Genomic DNA, 22,571 nt, shown 5'->3' on the forward strand with positions numbered 1-22,571 from the left:
GCAAGACATTGAATGGAGAGGGAATTCAACATGTGAAAAAGCAAGAGAGTTGTCCCTCCATTTCTTGGAGTATTGGTTCCAGGACAGTGCCTTGTATAAAATGGCATAATATTTATAGATAACCTATGCACACTCTCTTGTATGCTTAAGTAATCTCTTAATTATATGTAATTAATTATAATTAATATACTGTACATGTTACATAAGTAGTTGCTATACTAGGTAGGTGAAATGACAAGGAAATGTGTATTCAAAGCCTCAAAATACATATATATCTGTTCAAGATGGACATTTTCTCCAGTATTTTTCTATAAAACATAAACCATGGTTGGTTGAGTTCATGGATGAGGAACTCATGGATATGGACAATGGAGACAACATTTAAAAATGTCTTACTGCGTTATAGGAGTCATGCTTAAAATCATACTTAAGAGTTCTGTTTGATCATAAAAAGCAATAACAACAGCAGGCCAGAGCATCTTTCCTTTCTGGAATTTCTTTGTGCTCTGGATGCATTTACATATGTAAGTTGATTTTATTTCACAGCACAGAAGTACATGAAAGTATTAGCCAAGGTAACCACAATGGTGTTCAGTCACAAGACACACTTACCCTTCACCATCTCATTTTTCATTTGTTGCTTATAAACACTGAAGGTGGCCAACACTGTACCTGTACCTATACCCACTCAAGCCCCTGACCCATCATTCCATCCTGGGGCTTGAACTCAGGTCCTTGGTGCTGTCTCTGAGCTTCTTTTGTTCAAGGCTAGCACTCTATCACTTAAGCAACAGTTCCACTTGAGCTTTTTGTTTAATTAGGAGTTTATTGGAGACAAGAGTCTCACAGCTCTTCCTGCCCAGGCTGGCTTCAAACCATGATTATCAGATTGCAGCCTCCTGAGTTGCTGGGATTATAGGCATGAGCAACTGAAGGCCAGCTCCACCAGGTGTTTCTAAGATGAGCTGCATAGTTTTGATAATTATATCCACAGTTTGGGATATGATCAGGCTTTAGGGAAATGTGACTTTTCGACTTTTTTTCAGAGTTAATTTGCATTAAAATTGGATGCTTACATTCCAATTTACATACCATGAGATATATATAATATATCTCCTTACTCTCAAGCTAAGCCTTACTTTTAGCTTTTGGTCTTCAGAGATAAAAGACTCCATTGCCCAATAAGAAGTGTGTGTGCATGTGTGTGCATATGTGTGTGTGTGTGTGTGTGTGTGTGTGTCTGTGTGTGTGTGTGTGTGTGTGTGGTGGAGATAGATGGGTCTGCATTTCCAACGAAGGAATGCTTGGCACACATACAAGGGAAAATATGGGATTTCTAAATTTAGAATGAGGATTTCCAAAGCACAGCAGGCACAAAAGACAAGGCTGTAAAGAGAGACGAGGTATAGCCCAAAAAGGATTCTTCACCACCCACCATCCCCAGAATGTAGGCTGGGATGCCAGGCTATTCCAGACTTAGGGATGTGTGTATTATAGGAAGAGCACAGACTGTGCACTCATACAGGAGTAACTTTGAATCCCATAGTCATCACAAGTACCCTTGGGAAAGTTACTTCACCTCACTCTTAACACTCTCAAAACTTTCCAACTCTTTAAAGCAGAGATAATAATCCCTGTGGTAGAGAAAGCAACCCCACAAAGACATGTGCATCCTAATACCTGCAACCTGTGCAGATGATCCTTTATAAGGCAGAAATGACTATGAAGTGATTCAATCACTAAGCAATGACTTGAAAGTAGAAGAAGATGCAGGTGGGTTCTGTCTGGGCACAGGAACCCTTAGAAGTGGAGAACAGAATGGAAACAAAGGATTTTTATCTTTGTTGTGGTTTTTATTTTCTTTTGTTTGTTTGCTTATCTGTGTTTGGAATTATAGGGGGAGGGGCACAGAAATGGAAGGACAAATACAGCAGTGGTACTCACTAGACACTACATGGAAAATAACTATACAACTAGTGGGTGGGGACTTGAGGGGAAAACTGGGAGAGAGTAAGGGAAGGGGTGATATTGTCCCAAAGTTATTGTACTCTTTACCTGACTTATGTAACTATAACCCTTCTCTCTATATATATCACCTTTATAATAAAAATAAAAATACAAATTAAGAAAAAAGAAGTAGGGAACAGTTCATGCTAGAAGCAACAGAGAAGTGTCACAGTCAGAGCGATTTGAAGCTCCAGAGTGACTTGAGCAGCCATTGCTAGTTTGAAGATAGAGAAACAACAAGAAGTAACTGAGAAGGGTCCCAGGCCAATGACCAGCAAAAAAAAAAAGGATTGTTAGTCCTGTAACCTTAAGGAGCAGAGCATTACAAATAACCTGAAGAGCTTGAAGCTGAGTCTTCTTTAGAGCTCCCAGATAGGAGGAAAATCCTGCTGCTGATACCTTGATTTTGGCCTTTTTGAGACCCTGAGCAGAGAAGCCAACTAAACCTGCCAAGTTTGTGAAGAATCATTATAGTAGCACAGGAAAGCAATTGCATCTCTGTATCACAGTGAATTAGTTAGCCCATGAAGTGCCTCTGTTCAAGCCATAGCCACATGCCAGCAATGTTAGTTAAGGAAGGATTGCATCCGACTTGTTGAGGTAGTTCATTCCTCAATTAGGGAAATGGCTTACTCTGAGAAGAACACCCATGTCCAATGACATGTCTTTAGGTGCAGAGTACGCTAAAGCAGCTCACTGCTCCGTCCATTGCCTGAGCTATTCTGCTAAAACCTAGTGCCCAGGTGTGATTGCATGAGGCCTCATTTCATGGCTGCTCCTGTATTTTCCCAGGTCTAATGGAGTGCCTTCAGAGAGGACACTAGCTGTTCATTTTTCATCAGGTGTATGGAAAGATAAAGGGTTCCATCTTGGTGTTTGTAGTTGTATGTTCACTGGTGATTATGGTGTGTCTGTGGTTAATACTTGTCCAGAAGCTAGGACCTGGGTGGGCCTTGACTGTCTCAGATATAAGGAAACTGCAGTTTTCAAAAATTCAAGACCAGTCTTTTGCAGGTCAGCAATATAAGATTATATCTAATCAAGCTCATGCATTCATTAAAGAATAAAAACAGAATCCTAGCCTGTTTTGTGCTGCTATGACAGAATGGCATGGACTGGATGGTTTACAAAGAATGGAGACATTTCTTCATAAGAAGAACCATCTATTATTTTCAAGTCGAGAGGACCACCGTTGGTGATGGTCATCTTGTTGCAATTATCCCATGGCAAAAGGAGGTAGGGCAAGAAAGTATGTTGTAGGGTGGGATCATGGGAAGTGGTGAAAACTTGTTCTTCTGTTAGTAATCCACTCATGTCATAACTAACCTCCTCCTGAGATAACAGGATTTAGTCCATTCATGAGAACAGAGCCTTCACAGTTTCTTGGAAGATCCCACTTTTCTCAGCCAGGTACCTGTGGTAGAGATCACAACGATTATAGTTCAAGACAAACTGGGCAAATGTTAATGAGATCTCATCTTAACAAATTATCTGGGTATAGATGATGGCATATGCCTACTTCCCCAGCTATTCTGGAAGCATGGGTAGGAGAATCAAGGCTCATGACCAGCCCCTGGCATAAATAATAAGACAAATAGAACTAGAGGTAATTCAAGTGGTAGAGCACTTGCCTAGCAAGCACAAAGCCCTGAGTTCAAGCCCTACTACTACCAAAAAATCCCACCCACAAAGCCCCACATCTCAGCACTTCTGCCTTGAGGATTAAGATTCTAACAAACTTTGGAAGACATTCCAGCTATATCAGAGTTTGCTTCCTGTCCCAGTAAGCCCTGAGGACTTAAAAATTACTGGAAGGTAAAATCTTTATCACACAAATATATCTGTGGGCTTATGAATGACAGTGACCAAATTAGCATGTGCCTTCTTGCTTGCCACTGTTCCCTCTATTCTCTTGATTCCCAATAGGTATAAACTTGGACAGAGGCAGAATGGGTAATGCTACATTGACTATACATATACATATGTGTAGATAATATAAAGCTTGATGTAAAGCAGGTGCCATTTCATGAAGTGCTTCCCATGTGCCTTTGTTAAAAACCAAGTTACAATATGAAGTTAGATCTGTGAGTATCACTGACAGCAGTAGGGGTGCGAATACCCATGTACAGGTATAATGTGCTTCCTGGGGAAAGCAAATTCCCTTCTCTCCTGCCCTCTGCTCATGGGCCTGTCAGGTGGGTATTGGTTCTGATAAAGGGTTAAGGGCCTGGGAAGGCTGGAGAAAATAGTGGATGGCTTGATGAGATGGAAGGAAAAAGACTGGAATAGAGGGCAGAAGGGCAATTTGCTCTCAAATATTAATCTGAAGTTCAAAGATAGCGAGACCATAACAGTGCCCTAGTGAAGATGGAGAATTACACATCTCCCTGCCTGGAATGCAGAGTGGATCTGGGCCTACATGGCATTTGTTCATCACCAGGGGAAGATGATGTGGGTCCTGAGCCAGTGAGGACTCTTCACTGAGGGTGCTGTGTGACCTCAACTCTGGAGAACAAGGCTCTTATATGTACCTTTACTTCCAGTCCTTGCAGTTTTGGCTAAGCAGCCTGTTGTGGCTTTAGGATCAAAAGACTTTTGTAGAAAGCTTCAGCAGAACAGCTAACCAGAAGGCCAAGCTCCCTAACCTGAGCCAACACACATCCTTATCCTGAAGTCCATAGTGTAGAACATAGCAGGATTACCATACATCCAAGGTCTTAAGTATTCTGCTGTGCCATTCCTACAAATCATTTCACTAACTTGAAAACTCCAAGCTTAGACTGGAGGTGTTTGGACTGGAGGGAGCACAGGGACCCAGAACAGCCCATGTGTTTCCCCAAAACCTCAGTTATAACAACTTGCACTCCAGAGTAGAGCAACTTAATGCATCCCAAGGTGTGGATGCCTCTGGGTGGAGAGGAAAGGAGAAGAGAACTAAGATGGGCATTTTGTAAGACTGAATGAGTGAGTTGATAAGGTAGATAGAAATGTGGCAGCTTGTTACTTGGGTTAGTTTTTTAAGTGCCTTGAAGTCAGTTTGTATCCATAGCCGCATTGGTCAGTGGAAGTATTTATTATTGAGACAGGATGATGGCAAAGCGTTGGGTTTTAGAGTTGTGTCCATTCCCAGCTACTTGCTGTCAGTTGCTCTGAAAGAGATGCTTGCTTCTGCATTAGGAAAAAATAAATAAAAGCATCAAGAACCACTAAGTAGGATTGTTCGAGGATAAATAAGCATCTGTTTGAGAAAGAACCTAGAAAAGCCTGGCCTAGAAGTACAGGAAGGGGCTGTTTTCCCCAATGGCTAATGTTTGAGGAATTGTGATAACCTACATTTTTACATTAACACAGCAGACACAGGAAAATAAGGAAGAAGAATGGGTTTCAATGAGATGAGGCAGGGCCGCAGGAGGACACCAAGAGTTGAAGAGGTATGGGGTTGGTCAGTAGCTGGGCCATGAAGCATCAGCCAGCCCTAGAAGGGGCATTGTGGCCTGGAGTAGAGCGGAGGCTGGTGGGATGGAGGTGAGTTCTCAGCATCATTCCATGAACACTAGGTTACACTGGGAAGTTGTGTCAGGAAGTCACTCAGAGATAGAGTTTGGGATGAAGAAGAGAAGGTGGAGAAGGACCAGGGCCAGGTGATGGTGCTGTCCAAGGTGGGAAAAGTTGAATTACTGTGGTCTAGAAGATAGGCTAGTGGACTCGGAAGGAAACAAAAGACTGGTCAGAGGGAACACAGCAAGAGAAATAGTTTGTGAGTCCGGGACAATAGAGGTGGGGTTGGATGGATTTGCTTTGCAAATAAGGGGGGCCATATGTCTCATTTGAATACATGAAGAGGAAGAGACTTTAGGGTAGCAGAAACACATGCATATCTTTAGAGAAAAGCTGTCACACAGCATGTAGGTTATATCTAGTAAGCAAGGCCATCATCTCTCATGTTGGAGGATTAAGAAGGGCTTCATTTGGAGGAAGTGAAGAAGACCCTACTTGGAGTCTCTGCAGAGGAACTGGTGGCCACTCACAGGAGTGGAGAGGACTTCCTGCGACCAGAGTCACACATGACCTGACAGGATTCCACGCCCTCACCGCGTGTCCTGGATTGTGATGTGGAGTCCAGCAATGGCTCAGAGCCTACAACACAGATAGTGCCAATAGCCAAATACCAACTGCTGTATATTGGGGACCTTTGCTGGGGAAAGTCAAAATTACAGATAAGTCCCCAAGTTCAGGTGTGTCCTTCATGCTGTGGAAGATAGAAAGGTGAAGGAAGCTGGCTGTAAATGGTCTAAGAAGTTAGACGTGCACACCACTGGACAATGCACATCAGTATCTGAATTTTCAAGAGACTGGATTCAGAAGGGGATCTCAGATGTGCTGCTGCGCTTCTGATTGCACTTAGAGTGTACACAGTCATTCTCAGAATTGTATTTCATTTGATGTGAACGGCAGTCCTGCAGAGTGTTTTTATGATCTTTGTTTGACATACAGGGAAATTGAGCCTCAGCAATCTAAAGCAGGTTGCCCAGGGATGCAGCTAGTAGGTTATTGTAGATTCAGGTATGCAGAGCCAAGTTCTCCCTGAATCTTCTCCTTCTGGAGGTGAGCTGCACTCTGTGTAGGAAAACACCTGGGCCACAGGAAGAGGTGAGGTGCAGAGAAGGTGAAGTAGTAGGTGCTTCCTTGACTGTAGCTCAGTGACCTCACCAGGGAGACATGGAGGAAGCAGAAAGGGAATAGTGAGAGCAAGTGGGAATGGATCAGAAGGAAGAATTCAAGCTTAGCTACCTGCTTGGAGAGCTGGAAAGATCGGGATATGGAAGGGAAGCAGACGAGAGATGTCCTGAGGTGAAGACCCTGGAATCTTTGTTTCTTGTCCCAAGACACCTGGCCTTCTTCCCCATATCCCTCGTGGGCAGTCACCCATAGGCATACATACTTTTCCCATCTAGCCTGTGTCCTTTACATTTGAGCTTCATTGAAGAAGCCTGGACCGTGGTGGAGGAATTCCCACAGATTGGAAGCTGCCTTTTCTAGAGTGATATAAGGTGCAGGGGGGTGTCTAGCTCTGAGTGCAGTCAGCAAAGGGATTTATTGATAGAGAATTTAGAAGCAATAAAATGCCTATCTAAAATCATTCTGCTTTCTTAAAAACACCATTATGTGTGGCAGTTCTGAACAATGGCAATGATAAAGTGTTTCCCTCTTATCGATCCTCCCTACCCTCCAACCTGTCCTGATATGCTACAGCCTCTTTGGGGATGAAGCTGGGGTAAAAGCCCTGCCTAGAGCCTTCCCTGAGCAGCAGTCCCAGGAGATATTGCCATCTCTAACTCTACCCTACCCACCACTCAGGTCCCCACATCAGCAGAAAGAAATGGAAGTGAGGGAGGATGAAATGCCCACCCTGGAGAGCATCCCCAACCACAGCATTGCAGCTTTTCGCCTTCTTCAGCTCTAGTTTCTGTTCACAGCCCCCTCCCCTGACCTTCTTGGCCCATGTTTCAGTGGTAGGCTCTTATCCAGAACTGGTGGCTAGGTGTGGAAGGTATTTTCCATACCTTGTCTAAGTGCCTTCTGGAGGTCTAATCCCTTCTGTTGCCTTTTACCATGTAATTTAGCTTGTGTTGATTCTTCTCATGATAGATTTCTGGTCCCTGACTTACTTAGTCCTCCTTTATTCTCAAATGGAATTCCTTTTTTTTCCATCCTCTTTCTAATTGTTTGGAATCACAAGAAGTGAGTTTAATCCACCACAGAATCCTTTTACAACTCCCAAAGCAACTCCATTGCTGCCCTTTTATCAAGCTAATCATCCAGGCAGAACACCATTGTTCTGGCTGCCCCATGTATTCCAGAAGCCACTGTGCTTCCCTAGGCTACTGTGGCTGGCTAAGAACAGACTCTACTGACCTGACATGGCAGTTCTAACACTTCCCAAGGGGTGTGGGCTAACACAGAGGCCTAGGACTGGTTCCTCAAAACCAGCATAGTGGCATTAAGCAGTAATGGGAGGGGCGATTGTCTTGCAGAAATCTCCTTCCGTGTGTGGATGTGTGGGGGCAGCCTGGAGATTATTCCTTGTAGCCGAGTAGGCCATGTCTTCCGGAAGAAGCATCCCTACGTTTTCCCGGATGGAAATGCCAACACATACATAAAGTGAGTGTGTGTGGGTTCTGTGCTTGTGGACAAATGTCATGGATGCCATGGCTGGGGGGTTGTGTCCTGTTAGGCACTTGAATGCGCTGGATGGATGTGAGCTACACATCTACCTCCTGAACTCTGCCTGGGCATTCAGCATTAGAGATGGGGCTTCCCTAGTGCTTTAGAGCAAATATCTGATAAAAAACAGAATGCTGGCAAAAGAAAAGATTTAAAGACATGGCTTGAATACTTACAATATACACCACATTTAATGAATGGCCTGTGTAAATGCTGACTTTCCTCTTGGAAACCTAGAACTCCAACATGCCCCTGTAGTAAAGGGGGACCCAGAGGAAGATTCCAAGAATCAGGTTGGCCAGAGGAAAGGTAGTCACCATAGTCTCTGCTTTTTTGCTTCAAGTGACTAGCAGCAAATGGGTGTACCTGGTTCTTTTATCTCTATCTCTATTTCTTTTCTTTTCTCTTCTTTTCTTTTTTTTTCTTTTCTTTTTGTCAGTAATGGGGCTTGAACTGTCCCTTAGCTCTCAAGGCAAGTGCTCTATCACTGAGCCATACCATCACAGTTTTATGGTGGTTCTTTGGGGATAAGAGTCTCATGGATCTTCCTGCCTGGGCTGGCTTTGAACCATGATCCTTAGACCTCAGCCTCCTGAGTAGCTATGATTGTAGGTGTGAACCATCAGTGCCCAGCTCTTTTCTCTCTATTTCTTTAAGAACCACAAAGTTAAGTTTCTGATGTGATACTTCTGATCTTTCTAATCTGAATCTTTGGGGAGAGTTTTGTTGTTATTACTATAACACTGTCTTAGAGACAAATTTGCCTTTGGAGATTAAGTAGGACTTTCTATCTGTGTTTTATTATGGTGGATCTACCTGGTAATGCTGCTGTCTTGGAACATGTACATAGTATATATCAATGTGACGCAACACAAGCCCTGCTGGACAGTCTACTCCTGACATTTCTTGTCTCCCCAGGAACACGAAGCGGACAGCTGAAGTATGGATGGATGAATACAAACAATATTACTACGCTGCCCGGCCTTTTGCCCTGGAGAGGCCCTTTGGGAAGTAAGTGTGCCTATTGGTTGAGAAAAGCAGAGAGGCAACAAGGTCCTGTGCACAAAGGCCCATCAGCCTTGCTTGTCTCTGGAGCCACTAAATCTTCAGGCTGGAGCAATAGTTATGCTTCTTCATATCCCTTAGAATTCCAGCCCCATTCTGGGTGTACAGGTTTCTTCTGTCTACAGACCACCAACTCGATAGAGGAAGTTTTTAGCTGACCCTTGCATATTCTCACTTGTTTTGTAAAATGATGGGTTATGGGGTTGTTCCCTAAGCCAGAGGTCCTTCCTGTACTTCTCAGCCACTCAAGCCCAACTTCCCCCTATCCTTGGAGGAATGTGGTATATTCAGATGGATCCTCCAGGAATACTCAAGCTTTATGGGCAAAGAGGACAAGGAAAGAAGTATTTATTAAGAGCTGGATACCATTACATGAGCTATCTCGTTACCTCTCCCAAACTCTAATGGGGGTTTTAGTTAACTCTTTTGATAGACCAGTATAAGAGGAAAAAGGAGACTCGAACACACCTTGCATTTCCCAGCCCAGAGCTGATTAGAGTAGTGACAAATAGTGACTTAGTTTGTGTTATAATTTGTGCCTCTTCAGGGGAACCATGGTTTTTTGTCTTGCTAATGTCATTCGCTAGTCACAGGTAGGCTGTTGAGCGAGAGTTTAACAGCCTGAAATTCTAAGAGCACATATTTACACAGAGGATTAAATCAGAAACAACCAAAATGACTTGCACCTCTGACATCACAATACACTGTAGCCTTTCAAGTCTCTCACTCCACCCTTCCTGATGCATCGGTTCTTGTCCTCATCAGAACTTTTGGTCCACTGGCCGTGTTCCTCCAACCAACTTCCTTTCTTCACCCACATCCTTCTTCACTTTGAATGCCACCCTTGCTTAAAGACAGACTTCAAAAGGTCTCACACTCCAATCTTCTTTTTTTCCTATATACCTGTTAATATCCTCCTCCATCTGCAAGGCTTTTTTTCATCCCTGGATGAACCTGACTTTGGGCTTTCCTTCACTATTCACTTCTGCTGACCAGTGCTAGGAAATGATAACCTAGTGCTCCTGAAAGTACTCAGTATCCAGTACTTAGTAAGGATGTGGTATGCCTTCTTTGCCCTGCTGTCTTTCCTAATAGCAGCACATCCCCTCCATCTTCCAGAAAACCTTCAGTCACCCATCTCTGATCCTGAATCCAAGCCTATCCCTTCCTTTCTCTTGTACAAATGACAACTGTTTTCTAGATGAAAAACATCCATTTCCCAAGACAAACCAACCCATTAGCTTGGCCGCATCTTCTCGGTTTCTTTTGTCTCAGAGGACAGGTGTGCTTCCTGTGGTGGTTGGCCAGCTCTCCACCAGCAAGCTGGATGCACCATTCATGCCTGTGCTCATTCATAAATCAACTTTGATCGAGTTCCTGCTGTCTAGATTCATCTCTTGCCTCCTGGTGCTTCAGGGCCTCTCAAAGTTTTATATGACACAGATCTCCAGGGGATGGTGTGAAGATGTGATCTGAGTTTCTGATAAGCAATGCTGTGATACCAGTCTGAGGACCCACTTTGAAGAGCAAACTATACTGTCGAATTACCTAGAGAGTTTGGAAGCCCCTTCTTCCTGGGCTCCCTTTTGCCCAGGGTAGTGGCCTGGACTGGGGAATAGGTAAAAGGTAATTCTAGTATACATGAGGACTTGTGAGGTTACTCCCATTCTCCATAATTGAATTTCCACACACATGAACACTACTCCTTGTCTTGAATTACAAAATTGTCCTTCAACTCAGCATTGCTCATCTGATGTGCCTCTCTTTGTCTGACTGTTCCAAGCCCAGCTTCATGAAGACCACTGGATCTACCTTCTCTGTTACCCCTCATCTTCTGTCACACTCATTCTCCGTGGTTGTTCCCACCAGCCTCATCCTGGATCCTCATCCCTTACTCTCCTCTGATGCTCCTGACTCCCTCCTGGAAGCCTCTAGATCTCGAGAACTCTGCAGTGTTTCTTTTTCTTTTTTGCCGATATTGGTATTTGAACTTATACTTACTAGGCTAGCACTCTACCACTTGAACCACACCTACAGCCAGCTCTTTGATGGTTATGTTGAAGATAGAGCCATACAAACCTTTTTGCCTAGGCCAGCTTCAAACTGTGATCCCCAGATCTCATCCTCCTGAATACTTAGGATTGCAGGCATGAGCCAACAGTGTCCAGACACTCTTGGCTTTTGTACTGCTTCTAGTCTCTGCCTTTTCCATCTCATTTGCAGGCTCAGTTGTTTTTTTTCCTTCACACTCCTTATATGCTGGTGTTCCCCTAGAGCCTGTCATAAACCCTCATCTTAGTACACATTCTCCCTGGCACAAATCACTATATCTCTCCTGCCTGTATACACACACACACACACACACACACACACACACACACCTTTCTCCTCACATCTCCCTCCTCTTCTCCTTCTCTTTCATATTCTCACATATCTCGGTCTCATTTTCTTCTCTTCCTCCTCTTTCTCCTTTCTGTAATAGTATGGCTTGAATCTAGGGCCTTGTGCATTCTGGGCAAGCACTCTACCACTTAAGCCATGTCTCAGCCATTTTGTTTGTATTTTGTATTTTGTGAAGCAGCGTCTTGCTGCTGGCCTTGAATTCCCTATCCTCCTATCTCCACCTTCTAAGTAGCTTAGAACTACGGTATACCACCACTTACAACTTCACAGCTCTATTCCTAAAACCTCTCTTCCAATCACTTACCTTTAAGTATTGTCTGGACACCTCTAACAGAGTGCCCACACACACCTAAAACTCAACGAGTCCTAGACTGAACTCATGACGTTTGCTCCTAAAACCATCAGCTCCTCATCCCCATGAGCAGTCTTCCTTGCTTCCCATTCCCATTCTCATGCGCATCTGTTTTAAGACCCCGCAGTGCTGCGGTCTGGCAGAACTTCTTTCACTTCTTAATGTGCACTGTTGTCTTTGTTCTCTCCTCCATACTACTTCCTAGCAGGACTTTGCCTCGTCTACTGTCTGGTCTGACTATATCTACTCTTCCTTTCAGATCCCAGTCTTGGCCACCATTACCACCTTGATCACCACAGACTTCATAAGGGTGCATCTCCGAGATATCCCTGTGACCTCCACAGATCCCCCTGTGCCACTTGAGCTATGATATTTGTTTTACTGTCTGGTATAATTGCACAAGAGCTTTCCCTCATATTTCATACTGGGTGTAATGCCTGACACACACAGAAGTATGCCAGGAACAAATACATGGCCAGACCCCTGTACTAGCCAAGGAAGAGGAGTCACTGAGGCTGGGGACAGTGGGAAGTGGTATGTCTTCCTAGGCTGGCCTTGAAGTCCCTGTCCTCCTTTCTCCACCTTCTGAGTAGCTGGGAACTAGTGTATACCACCACTTACAACTTCACAGTTCTATTCCTAAGACCTCTCTTAGGAAGCAGTCTATCAAATGCAAAATCCCAAGAGAGATCGTGAGTACATAGACTCAGATCCCAAGCAGTGAATCCTGAACAACACACTGGATGTTCTTGCAGCTTTGCCTTTTAAATCTAAAGTAAAAATACACCTAAATTTCATTTTCAAGTCAAAGTACTAGTCCTGTTGTTATTACTGCACCACTGTGAGATATTGCAAGGTGTTTCCATAGCTCTGTCCGGAGACAGAGAAATCTTTGTTTGCTCATAACTGTCCAGAGACACATGGATGAAATGTTTGGTTGCCCATTGCTCCTAGTGTTCCCCACCTGAGCCATGGTTACTGGTTCTGCTTCTGATGGCTATGTTTTATCTTTGTTTCCCTTCCCACATCCTTCTCCCCTGGCCCCATTACCTACAGCATTAAGAACAGACAGGACCTGAGAAGAAGCCTGCCCTGCCAGACCTTCAAGTGGTATCTGGAGAATGTCTACCCAGAGCTCAGGTATCCCTGTCCATTGGAGCCTTGGCTAGCCACAAGGAAGGCTCTCAGCTAGCTTGGTCTGGGGAGACATAGCGAGCCACATACTGGATAGAGTTTTTAAGTCTAGGGAAGTAAGAAGACTAGTTGGCTCTCCTTTTCCATGAAACCAGAAATGAAGTTACATTGACTCAGCAGCATGAAGGATGGTGAGTAGCTAGTTACAGTATCTCTCCATAACGGAGGCTTGTGCTCCAGGCTATGTCCTGAGAGCATGGCTCCATTCCAGGCATCTGTCCATCATGTGGCCCCTGAGTGCTGGCTTGCTTCCTTCTGACAGCGTCTTTCCTTTTCTGAACAGTGCTAAGCTTTGTGACAGCCCAGTGGGAGGTGGCCCTGCCATTTTCAGAGTAACCTCCCCTTACCTCTCCAGCTGCTGGTGAGATCGCATCTCTCCTTGTGGCTTTCTTCAGGGTCCCCTCAGATTCCTCCATTCAGAAGGGCAACATCCGGCAGAGACAGAAGTGTCTTGAGTCTCAAAAGCAGAACAATGAAGAGCTCCCAAGCCTAAGGCTGAGCCCCTGCATTAAAAGCAATGAAGCAAAGTCCCAGGTAAAGTATTCATCTGGGGCCATAGCACCACATGCCACAGAGGAGAGCGGCAACTGCAAGCACTTGAGGGCCATTATGGAAAGGTCTGCAGGAAGGCAGAGCTCTTCTCTGGGCTGAGCTGCTCCTCCGCTCTGCTTTGGGAGAATGCTGGGTTTGTGTAGCGACCATGTGACTGTAAGTTGCTAGAAGATCACTGGAATATGAGAAGAGTTTCCGTCCACATCAACAGACAGGACCAAGGTGCCCTGAGCTCCATACTGCCTACTGGGGAGGAAGGTCAGATGGGCAGAATTAGATACCACTTCTGGTTGCCAGAGACCCAAAGCTCAGCATCAGGATTGGGCTACATTTCCTAGTGCTTTGAAAGTGTTTAACCTACTTTAGACAGAGAGAAATCCATATAACTGTCACACATGTCACATGTGTGTGTGTTATTCATCTCTTCCATATATCATCTGTATGTGTAAGTGTGTGAATCACACAGTCTTCTTATGAGACTATATGGCAGCCTTTGCTTTATGGATTCTGCACCAGGCAAGGGCCATATGAGTCTCATACTGGCTTCCAGCCTCTGTCTCTTCCTTTTCTTCAAACCCCGTAATCCTGTCTTTCTACACCCTAACCTGTTCTGCTAATATTGGATATTAATAGGGTCTTATCTTCTGAACCCACTCTGCAATATCTTCTCTATATCTTCACCATTTGTCCTACCTCTTGGCCTGTCCAGAGAGCATGGCATGAGCCATCTGCCCTGAACCTCCTCTCATTGTACCCACCCCTTCAGTCTCTGAGAGGCCACATCAGGAAGGTCACACCCTAGTCCCATTAATCTCACTGCCATTTTATGGCAGATTTTTTTCATGTAAGTTTAGTCATGGGAGATGATTTTTGATCCAGAGGTTCCACTTCAAAGTTGTAAATGTTAAAACCATAGATGAGTTCCACCTTGACAGGAAAGAACTGCCAAGAGAGTCATAATGCAGCTAATTTCCAATGATAACCCCTGTAAAGAGACAACGCTTGCATTTACATATCAAGGTCTGATGTGGGCAGGCCAGAGAGTTCTCCTCTCCCTAATGTTTTTGGGAATTGGGCAAGAATGTGAATGGAGACCCTTGCATTGTGGATTGCACATCAGGCAAGGACCACGTGCAGTCTTAGCATTGACTTCCAGACTCTGTCTGCTGCCCTTTTCTTCTCACCGTTAGCTCTGCTTCCTACTGTGAATCTCCAGCCTGTACATCTCAGCTTGGTCATTCCCCTCTAAAAGGTCACTTTGGACCTTGAACTGCAAAATCAGCATCGCAGTTTATTTTCCCTTTTCGCCTCTGACTGTGGCTCTTGCAAGGATTGAATCGACTATGAAAATGGAACACCTGGATCTGGCCTAGCTTGAGAGAGATTTTCAGACAGAGGTTATGTTGACTACAACAAACCCAGCAATGCTGGCTTTGGTTTGCTTTTTGCTTTTGGGTTTAGTTCATGTTCTCCACATTGGGCAGGGAGAGAGGGGGGAAGTGTGGTGGGCCTGGGGCTTGAATACAGGGCCTGGGCACTGTGCCTAATATTTTTGCTCACTTGAGCCCCAGCTCCACTTCCAGCTTTTTGGGGGTTAATTGGACAGAAGAATCTTATGGACTTTCCTATCTGGGATGACTTTGAACCATGATCCTCAGATCTCAGCCTCCAGAGTAGCTAGGATCATAGGCATGGGCCACAGGTACTTGGATGTACAGAATAATTAAAAAATATTTTTGTTATTTTTGAGTAGTACAAAGGAGTTGCCATTTAACAAAATAGTTTATGAATACAATGTGTCTTGATCAATGTCACTCATTTCCACATTCTCATCTATCCCCACCCCTTCCCTCACTTTTCTTAATTTTGTAGGATATATATTGAATTTTTAAAGATGGAACTCACTATTAGTAAATGATATTAGCTCTTGCTTTCTGAAAACCCACTACCTAACTTCCCTGCATGGGTAAATGGACATTTCTCAAGTAACATAGAAATTCTCCTTGTAAAAAGTATTCTGAGCCAGGGTCAAACTGAGCCAAGTACTCACCAAGCATCTCATTTAGTCCTTACCGCAACTCCAAACACGGACTACGTATGTCACTGTTCTGCTCATGTGACAGCTGGAGCCATCTAGGCTTTGCCTGTCTACCCAGGTGGCATTTTAAAGATACCAGAGCAGGGCTCAGACTCAGGTCTACTGTCTGCATAGGCTACGCCTGAAAACTAGGGGTGTGGGGTCAGTTACTCAGCCTCAACACTCTTGGTATATTAGGACCAGAGGATCACACTTTGTTATGGGGACTGTCCTGAGCATTGCAGGATGTTTAGCAAGATCTCAAGCTTCACCTAGGAGATACCCAGAGTACTCAGTCAAAATAATCAACACAACATCTTCAAACACTTCATGTGTTTTTTGGGTGGGTATGGTGGTTGGTAAAATCCCCCCAACTGCTCTAAACAGATTGCTTCCTACCAATTAGAGAACAGAACCTTAGACCATTCCAAGACCAGCCCCTCTGCCTGGGCTTCTCACCCCCACCTCTCCTCACTGGACTCTCCATCCAGTACATTATGAGTTCCAGGCTGGGTACCCTGGCCCTTTTCAGTTTTCACAGCTATAGCCACAGGATCATTTGCTGGAGAAAGAAACTCACTGCCCACATTTGCCAGGCCACTCCCTACTCCAGCAATGCTCATTTCTGAGTATAGGGGTCAATATTTTACTCTTGGAGGGCCATGAGTGCATTTTCCTCCTTGTCCTCTGGCTGGACTGTCCTCAAGGGGGCAAAGGTACATAACAGCAGTCACCAGATTGGCCTCTGGGTTATCTTCCTGGAGAAAACTCGTGTGTGTGGGGGGGGGACATCAATCATGGGCAGTATTTTTGCAAATGGAGCCATCAATAGAGGGCCCAGTATTTACCAAGCCAGGCCAGACCTGCTTGAGCAACTCTGCTGCCTGCCTCCAGACCATATCTGACTCAGGATTTGTTTAATAAACCCATTCATCACCAGCCTCTGAGAAGCCTGACAGCAGAATGGGACTTGGAGCAGCTCTCTTTGCTGCTCCAGTCTTTTTTTTTTTTAATTTCCTCTCTTCTCTCCTCCCCTGTTGCAGATGTGGCTAGAGGTCAGCCCTCTGCTGGGAGACTCTGAGGACAAATAATTGCAACACCAGGAAAGAACCAGCTGTTGAGAATTCTTGTGTATGGGATCTCATGGCAGGCTCCTGTTGGGGGGTCTTTGGAGTGGCTTCCTCAGACTCCAACCCACGGGTATGCCATCCAGCTATTCCACCCCTTCCAAGGGTATTTCTGGATGAGGGGGGGTCTCAGATGTCAAGAGAATTTATCCTGAGTACTTCTGGACCCCCTAAGATATTAAAAAAGAAATGCCAGATCGGCTTTCAGAAACTGGTTACATTTTAAATGTCTGTGTTTAATCCGTTAATACTTTTAACAAAAAAATGCAATGCTGTTGTATCGTGGTTGTCTTAAGATAATGACAGGATTTATTTTTAAATGTTAATTCCTGCTTCCCCGTGGGATGTAGAGCAGGTAGTGGAATGGAGGATCAGCTTCATCTGTCCCCATGACTGACTGGCCTTATTTTCAAAGGGTGATAGAAAGCTAACTTTGAGACCAGTTGTTCTGTGGGCCTGAACAAATGGCTTCCTGGTAGCTCTGTTCTTGAGCTTGGACTTGTCCATCTCTCTTTTCCCTACAGGCCAAGGAATATTTTAGGCTTAAATGTAAGATTCTATCCTTGAGATCACATTTCACATACCTAATACTCTAGGATCCCCCAACCAATAGTCTTGCCTGATTTCAGGATTTGCATAGATCTCATGCCTGGATTTAACCTTTTAGATGGATTGTGATACTAATACATACCCTTAGGCCCAAAGGAGACCATTTAGAGAAGAGTGACCATACACTCATATGAAGGCTGGGGTGAGGAGATGGAGAAGACACAGGCAGGAAATCAGTGCTGGGTGTGCCCTTGTTGCTTGGGTTGAAGTCTGAGGCACACTGGCTTGCTTTCAACCTCTTGCCACCCTTCCCCTAAGTGTTAGGTATGGGACTACTCACCCTCTGGCCTTCCCTTGTCAGCTGCTGACACGGGGTGTGGGGGGATGTTACCACCTTTGTCTTTCATAGGAGTTGTTATTAGAAACTGATCACAGGGGAGAGCCTCTTCTAGATGTTTCATGTCAAAGTAGAGTTGATGTGTGGTTTTAATATTTATAAACTTGAAGAGGAAACTCAAGGACATGTGCCTTCTCCCAGGACTAAACTTACCTAAACAAACTCTAGCTCTAGCCAGGACTTGGCTAGCATCAACAATGTCAGACCTCTTAGAGAAAGCTGGTATGGGGGGGGGGCGTTTACTAGCATATGATCTTGAATAACCTCAGTGAGCCTTGGATGTCATCTGTAAAGTGGGAATAATAGGAATGCTTCCTTAATAAGATCTTATGAAGATCAAGCCAGTCAGTTAGTGGCAAGCTCTCAGAACGGTGTCTGACACAAAACTGCTGTGTCAGCACCATTCACCACCCCTACATTCTTTCCCCCTTCAGCTTGCCTGAAGGAGAGAAATAGCATGTATATAATGATGGTATTCACAGGTCCAGGGAAAAACTTCTTGATGTATCCCAAGGAATCTACTTTATGACTTTATATTACAGAAAAGTTCAAACATAGATGGATGTAGATGTAGATGGACTAGTGTAAACAACTCTCATATATGACCCATCATCTGGCCACAAGAATTATCAGCTCTGATAGCCTTGTTAGTATCAAATATGGAGTTCTTCTCTGATGGTGGGGAAGGGGCTACCTTCCCACCGTTACACCATCAGAAGGAGTGAAGATGTCTTGGGGTACTCATGCCTATCCCTTGGTTTCTGGACTGTCCACAGTCTGCGACTATCTGTGATCAGCAAGATGAAGATTTCTGCTACTTGATGGTTCGTCAGCTCCAGCCTTGTGCCATCTGTAATCTATCTACTCTGCCAGGAGAACTTTCTAATTCAGATAAGTTGTAAAGGGACAGGGAATTCTCAGGCAGGAGCCATCTCTAAGGGACTGTGGCTCCCATGTTTGCTGGTGACCCTATGCATGGATGAGAAGGTAGAGGACATTTCCAGATCAGAGAGGCAGTGGTTATCATCTAGCAAGTGGAGATCAACTCAAGGGGAAGCTAGTCATATGGTTAGTACAACACAGAGACCTGAGCCTACATGAGAGGAGAAGGAAGAATCCAGGTCTCAGAAAGCCAGTAGACATAAGCAGACCATGGAGGTCAGGGTAAGACCTGAGCCAGGAAACAAGTAATGAAGGTGAAGAGTAAGAGGTAAATGAATACCATGTCAGCTTTAGGAACAGGTGGTCCTCTGGCAAAAGCTCTCTACCAAGGGTCCTATTTCTATTCATGAGATAAAGAGAAGTAACCTGGCCCAGAGGCTGAGGTCAGCTAGTCCACAGGGATACAATAGAGAAGAAATCTAGTTCTTGTCAAGACAGAGCTCTCTTTATAGTTTTCATTGGTCTGGAAGGGATCCAATTCAGGAATCATCTTTTCCTCCATGATGAGGGCAAATGGCAGGCATTACCTTGTGTTACAACCTCTGTGGTTCACAGTTAGACAGTCTTGGTGCCAGCATTTGCTGTCTCCTGGCTTGACACCTGGGGAGTACTCAGGCTTCCTAAGCGTGGTCACTCTGTGGTCTCTGGCACTTTGAAAGAAATAAGTGAGATCCACTCCAGATAATGGACTCTCAGAGTGCCTAGCTCCTTATGTTGTCAGAATTTTTTCTTGTCTGTCTGTGTTCTCAGCTTCTTGTCCTCCAGAAGTTCAGGGGCTAAGTTACCTACTATACTGGCATACCAAGGTATGTAGGTGTATGATGTATGTGTATGTGTGTGACTGTGTGGTGTCCTCTTAAAATAACTTCATTTCTCTTATAATTTACTTCATTTTCTCCAGCTCTTCTTCCATCCACTCAGTAGGAGTGCTTCCTTATTCTATTACTCAGTCTGCTTCTTATCATAACCCTCATGGTCTTAAGACACGGGCTTGTACTCCCTTCCAAAAAAGGGTGATATTCTAAAGGCAGCTGGGGGAGAGGACTGCCAGGGGGGCTGCTTCGCACATGTGAGAACAGTCACCCCTTAAGACAGACACTGCCAAACACACAGCTCTGTGTGAGGCGGAGGCAGGGGGAGAGGAGGGGATGTTGTTACAAACTGCTGTCCAGAGTTCTGAATTATTCAGTGCTTTCCAGTGACTTTCTGCATGACCCAGGTGTAATCTCCCTCAAGGGGTGTGAGGACAGATTTCCATTGGAGGGTGTGACCTCTTGGTCTGGCCTTGGAGTAGCATTTTTAAGGTGACCTTGTTGATAATCTGTACCTACTGAGACTCCTGGAGCTTCTTACCAGGCTGTACTGATGATCTCACATGGACATTGTGGTATCCCATGCATAGTGTCTTCCTTGCTCCTGAGTTAACCTTCCTGGTCCCCCAGGTATGGGCTTTCACGTATACCCAGCAGATCATCCAGGAGGAGCTGTGTCTGTCAGTTGTCACTCTCTTTCCTGGCGCCCCAGTGGTTCTCACTCAGTGCAAGAATGGAGATGACAGACAGGTGAGTACCCAACAGATTCCAGAGATACGGATGCTTTCCATACTATGATTGGCAAATCTACATCTCACAGACAGGCAAAGAGAGTTTGTTGGAAAAGGAAGGGTTAATAAGAAGCTATCCTAGATAGGAGGCAGCAGTGGTCATGGTGACTGTATTGGTCAGCTGGCACATGAAAGCTTTTAGATCTCAACTGGCCATATCAGTTGACCTATCTGCTTCTGTCACAGCTCCATTTCCCACCTGAAATTCCACACAAGCATTTCAGGGCCACAGAGGTGAATGAGATTCAACTCTTTGCCTTCTGGGCTTTGCAATTTGTCCCCCCCACCACCACCAAAAACATTCATAGTATTCTAGCTGCGTCCTGTGCCCAGGTACTCTACCAGCACTTGGTTTCCTGCCTATATGCTACTGATGTGAGAGACTGAGATACAGTATGTTTATAGCTCCCTAGCTGTGTGAACCTTTTCTTCTGTGGAGTTAGTGATACTCCTGAGTAGCTGTGTAGAGCAATTGACAGTGATGGTTTCTATGAAGTATAGCACTCAGTACCCAATCAGGAGTAGCCCCCAATACTTGTCCATCCCTCTTTCCTGGTTATGTGAGGGAAAATCTAGGCAACAGTGCATGAGGCTTGTGAGTGATTTGAAGAAATCCCTGCCCTCCTGTCCCCATTGCTGACCCTTCCCTACTTCATAAACTAGAAGACATGGGAATTAGATTGTTCCTTTAGTGCCCCATGACAGATTCCCTTCATATCATATGGCCTAGTATGAGAAAACCTGCCTACTGATATCTGATATTATTTTAGCTTTTTAAAATTCAGCTTATAAAAATATCCAAACTTCTTGGTGTAAATCTTTTGACAATTAACAGACAATATAACAAAGTGAATATCAGGAAACCGAAACATCCTTTGAATTGGTGGGGGGTTGGAGGTAAGAGAGCTGATGAATGGAAAAGGGAAGGGTAGATGAATAGTCATAATACTCAATGTATATATGGGAAAAAGGAAATGATATGACTAGTGAGGAAAGGTAGGTAGGAGGAAGACATGGTAAAGTGTAAACTCTTTGTATACCCTTTGTAGATTTTAACAAAATTTAAAAAAAAAACCACCTAGCAGAACAATCAGGGACAGTATTTCTCTATGAGACCAAGGAATCAAATCTTTGGCTGACCCTTGATATGTACTATAGCCCAAAGGCTGCTAGAGCAACTTAAATTACCAGTAGGATTTGGGACCTCACCCAGAGATACCTCTCGTTCCTCCTCTCTCCTCTTTATTTCCTCAGCAATGGATCAGAACCGGCGCCCGGATTGAGCATATAGCATCCCACCTCTGCCTGGACACAGATATGTTTGGTGACAGCACTGAGGATGGCAGGGAAGTTGTTGTCAACCCTTGTGAGTCTTCACTCATGAGCCAGCACTGGGACGTCGTGAGCTCATGAGCATGGGGGTGGTGCTTCCCCAGACCAAAACGGACTGGAAAAACCGGCTGTGCACAGCTTAGGACTGCACCAGACACCTTGGACTGGAGGTGGAACAAAGCCCCCTCCCCTTCCAGGATAGGAGTGGCTGCCTCAGGGAAGATGGAAGAACAGATCACCAGCCAGTGGGACTGAGCGAGAAACCCACATTTTTTGCATTGTTGTGAAGTTCCAGTCCTGGCCATGTCTTGCCCTAATCGGTCCCTAGAGACAAAGATCCAATGGGAAGTGTTTATTGTTCCATTTCTTCAAGAGAAGGCCAGATAGAAAAGGAATCCTTTGTCATCAGGTTGGGACTAAAATTGAGAGATGACTGAATAGAAGTGGCTTTCAGGACAAATAAAGTTAACCTTAGAAGTTGTCTTTGGGTACCTCATGCTGTGTCTTCTTATGTTGGCTCAGAGAGAAGCTCAATTCTCCGTTGAATGTGGGCAGGACAGAGCATAAGGAGAGGGAGACCTGTGCTCCTAAGTTGCCAACAACTAGTTATGTGATATATAAATATACACATAAATATGCACATACATATATTAATAGATATGCATCTTTATATACACATATATGTATATCTATACACACACATATATATCTATAGATATATATCTATAGATATATCTATATGTATA

General features: G+C 44.5%; 1 protein-coding gene across 1 annotated transcript in view; it reads left to right on the forward strand.

The window, feature by feature from the left end:
• The window catches only part of Galnt14 (polypeptide N-acetylgalactosaminyltransferase 14), a 210,270-nt gene extending 187,964 nt beyond the window's left edge, over window positions 1-22,306 (forward strand). The window contains exons 10-15 of the mRNA XM_013013786.1: window positions 8,043-8,169; window positions 9,151-9,243; window positions 13,109-13,192; window positions 13,642-13,780; window positions 20,333-20,452; window positions 21,748-22,306. Coding sequence (XP_012869240.1) covers window positions 8,043-8,169; window positions 9,151-9,243; window positions 13,109-13,192; window positions 13,642-13,780; window positions 20,333-20,452; window positions 21,748-21,906 — 722 coding nt within the window. The 3' untranslated portion in view covers window positions 21,907-22,306. The remainder of the gene's footprint in view (window positions 1-8,042; window positions 8,170-9,150; window positions 9,244-13,108; window positions 13,193-13,641; window positions 13,781-20,332; window positions 20,453-21,747) is intronic.
• Window positions 22,307-22,571: the final 265 nt, after the last annotated feature.

Source organism: Dipodomys ordii, unplaced genomic scaffold (assembly GCF_000151885.1).
Source record: "Dipodomys ordii isolate 6190 unplaced genomic scaffold, Dord_2.0 Scaffold20, whole genome shotgun sequence".
NCBI classification, from domain to species: domain Eukaryota; kingdom Metazoa; phylum Chordata; class Mammalia; order Rodentia; family Heteromyidae; genus Dipodomys; species Dipodomys ordii.